Consider the following 3,460-nt stretch of genomic DNA (forward strand, 5'->3'; position numbering starts at 1 on the left):
GATAACTGGTCCCTTCTACACCTCGTGGTCAGACAGACTGGTGTGCTTCTTCCATGTGGGCTTTGATGCTTCTAAGCTAGATGGCCACTTGTTTGTCTTCAAGCCTTTAAGACCCCAGACATTATATCTTTTGGTAGCCGGGTACCATCAGCTTTCTTCACCACCTTCAAGCAAAAGTAATTTATAGTTTTATAGAAGTAGGGAGATTCTAAGGCTATTTATATTCAATATCTCTTCTGTATATTCTCTCAAAAATGGTTATTGTTGAGATAATAAATATTTTCAGTGTTTATACACACATAAATTTTTGTACAAATTTTGAAACTTCTCATTGATTAAACCAAAAAAAATACCTCACTTCCATCAAGTTGATGCTGCATCACAGCAACCCACAAGGTCAGGGTAGAACTGCCCCTGTGAATTTCCAAGACTCTAAACCTTTATAGGAGTTGACAGTCTCCTCTTTCTCCTACAGATCTGCCTGGTGGTTTCAAACTGCTGACCTTGCAGTTAGCAGCCCAGTGAAAAACTATTATGCCACCAGGGATAATTTTATTAAATGCTATAAAAATAATCATCACTGTTTTCTCATGAATGGTGAAGATTGTGTTATTAACTGTGTTTTAATTTTTCAGTAGTACAATGAATTTATCATGATTCTTGCTTACGCTTTTACCGTTTACCATACAAATATTATTATTAGGTGATTTTTTTAGGTGATGTTTGTAAAATGGTTAGTCCATGTTAACAAGTGTCTTTGAGGATATGACTGCAAAATTATTTGGTTTATATTGGGATCTGACCTGTAACTGTGGTCTCAATAGCACAGATGAGGCAACAGAGTTTAAAATAATGAATATATTAAACATCTTATTTACTGTTCTTTCTTACAAAGCAGAGTTGGTATTAGGAAGAGCTGTCAAGTGGGCTATACTTAAAGATAAAAACGGAACCAGAAGGATGAATCTTCTCATGTATTCCAGGGACACAATTTTTTAAAAATTTTTTTATTATTATTATGTTTAATCATTTTATTAGAGGCTCATACAACTCTTATCACAATCCATACATACATCAATTGTGTAAAATGCATTTGTACATTCATTGCCCTCATCATTCTCAAAACATTTCCTCTCCACTTAAACCCCCGGCATTAGGTCCTCATTTTTCCCCTCCCTCCCCGCTCCCCCTCCCTCATGAGCCCTTGATAATTTATAAATTATTATTTTGTCATATCTTGCCCTGTCCGACGTCTGCCTTCACCCACTTTTCTGTTGTCCGTCCCCCAGGGAGGAGGTCACATATAGTTCCTTGTAATCGGTTCCCTTTTTCCTACCCACTCTCTCTCTACCCTCCCAGTATCGCCACTCACCACTGGTCCTGTAGGGCTCATCCGCCATGGATTCCCTGTGTTTCCAGTTCCTATTTGTACCAGTGTACATCCTCTGGTCTAGCCAGACTTGCAAGGTAGAATTCGGGGGACACAATATTTTGAGGTTCCAGTATACAAATAACTCTATAGACCTTTCTGGGTGAATTTGCTGTTTGTTACGCAAAACCAAATCAACTGCTCGGGTTGATTCTGACTCATAACAACCTAGTGTTTCTGAAGCTATGAACTTTACTGATGCAAATAGCCTCATCTTTCTCTAGCATAACAGCTGGTGAGTTTGAACTGCCAACATTGTGGTAGCACATACCGAACAGCACCATCAGGGTCTGCCATATCCAATTTAAGGCACCATGCCACTTTCTATACAAAATTTGCGTTATCTTTTGCTTAGGTCATTTGACTTAGTGTAACAGTTTTTAAAATCGATAAGTACACACCTACAAGGAATGTTTCTTTAAACAATTAACTATATGAGACCAAATGGTTAATGTTTACCCAAAACCAAAGGCAAGAAGGCAAGGAGAGCAGGGACACAGGATGGAGGGAGGCTGAGAAGGAAGGGAAGGAGGGAGGATGGGAGGAAACGGAGTGCTGACACATTGCAGTGATTGTAACTACTACATCACAGAAAAAATTGTGTATGAATTGTTAAATAGGGATCCAGTTACTGTGTAAGCTTTCAGCTAAAACATAATAAAAGGTTTTTTAAATCAGTATAGACTTTGGGTAAGAAGCATGAACAGAGAGACCTATGAACATGAAACATGAGATTTTTGAATTAACTAAAAGATTGATAATTTTCTTTATGCTTGTTTTTCACTTCCTCTTGTTTTATTTTCTTCCCACTCAGTTAATACACTGCTAAATGTGAAATTAAGTGAGACAGAAAATGGTAAGCGTGTCTCTATCTTGGATCTACCTGGCAACATTCTTATTGTTCCTCAAGCCACTCTGGGCGGGAAAGTGAAAGGAAGAAATGTGCAGTATCACTCTAACGCTGGAAAAGAAGAGGGGCTGGAACTGTATTCCCAGTTTGTGACTCTGTGTGAACAGGAGCTAGCTGCAAACAGCAAGTGTGCAGAAGCTCGGGTTGTGGTGGAACACGGTACTTACGGAAACAAGCAGGTGTTGAAGCTGGACACAGATGGACCGTACACACACCTCATTGAATTTTGAACCATTGAAGTTGGTTTCTGCAACTGTTTTCTGGAATACAGTTGTCAGCACTGTTACCAGATTTTCTTCCCTTAATCTTGAACACAGCAATCTTTTCATATTTTGCAGCATTTAAAAAAATATTTTTTAATTTTGCAGCATTTTTAGATAAAACATTTGGGTCTCACCTATAACTGCAATCTGCTAATTGGGTGAGCTTGCCAAGTCACCCAAACGGTGAACCTTAGTGTGATCGTTCACCCTGTTCTGCTGCCATTCAGAATTTAGGAAAATGTCTTATTCATTCCATAGGCATTATGAACATGCTCTTTGGGAGTTACATTTGAAAAATTGCATATATTTGAAGTATTTTTCAGTGAAGAACTTTGTGTGGTAAAGAAAATATCATTTACTATACCCTAAAAGTTAATTAGCATGTGAAAAATTAACATAATAAAATCCAATACAAACTGACCATAACTTTGTGAATTTTGTTTCACTGTTTTAGTTTTCTACATTTGTCTTAAAAGTTGTCATTAGTATTTTGATTATAGAAATCTTGATCATTATTTTTTAATAGTTTTATTGGCACTTCACATATCATACAATTCAATAGTTCAATCATATCAAGAGGAGTTGTACAATCATTACCACAATCAATTGTAGATATTTAATTGTTGCAAAAGTATACACAACAAAACATTCTCTAATTCAACAACTTCTACATGTATGATTGCCATTGATTATGCTTCTCATGTTATACAACCTTTATTCCACCACCATTAAAATAAACTCAGTGCCCACAAGCCAACTCTTTTCTTCCTTCACCCATGGTAACTATAGGTCAAGTTCTCTCTTTTTTTTAAAAATCATTGTATTGGGGGATCATACAACTCTTATCACAGTCCATAC

General features: G+C 37.0%; 1 protein-coding gene across 1 annotated transcript in view; it reads left to right on the forward strand.

Moving 5' to 3' along the window:
• DTD2 (D-aminoacyl-tRNA deacylase 2) overlaps nt 1-3,022 on the forward strand; it is a 17,056-nt gene extending 14,034 nt beyond the window's left edge. The window contains exon 2 of the mRNA XM_045287649.1: nt 2,183-3,022. Within this exon, the coding sequence (XP_045143584.1) occupies nt 2,183-2,569 (387 nt within the window). The 3' untranslated portion in view covers nt 2,570-3,022. The remainder of the gene's footprint in view (nt 1-2,182) is intronic.
• Nucleotides 3,023-3,460: the final 438 nt, after the last annotated feature.

The sequence above is a fragment of the Echinops telfairi genome, unplaced genomic scaffold (assembly GCF_000313985.2).
Source record: "Echinops telfairi isolate 266 unplaced genomic scaffold, ASM31398v2 ScPeMD7_18;HRSCAF=68, whole genome shotgun sequence".
Classification (NCBI taxonomy): Eukaryota; Metazoa; Chordata; class Mammalia; order Afrosoricida; family Tenrecidae; genus Echinops; species Echinops telfairi.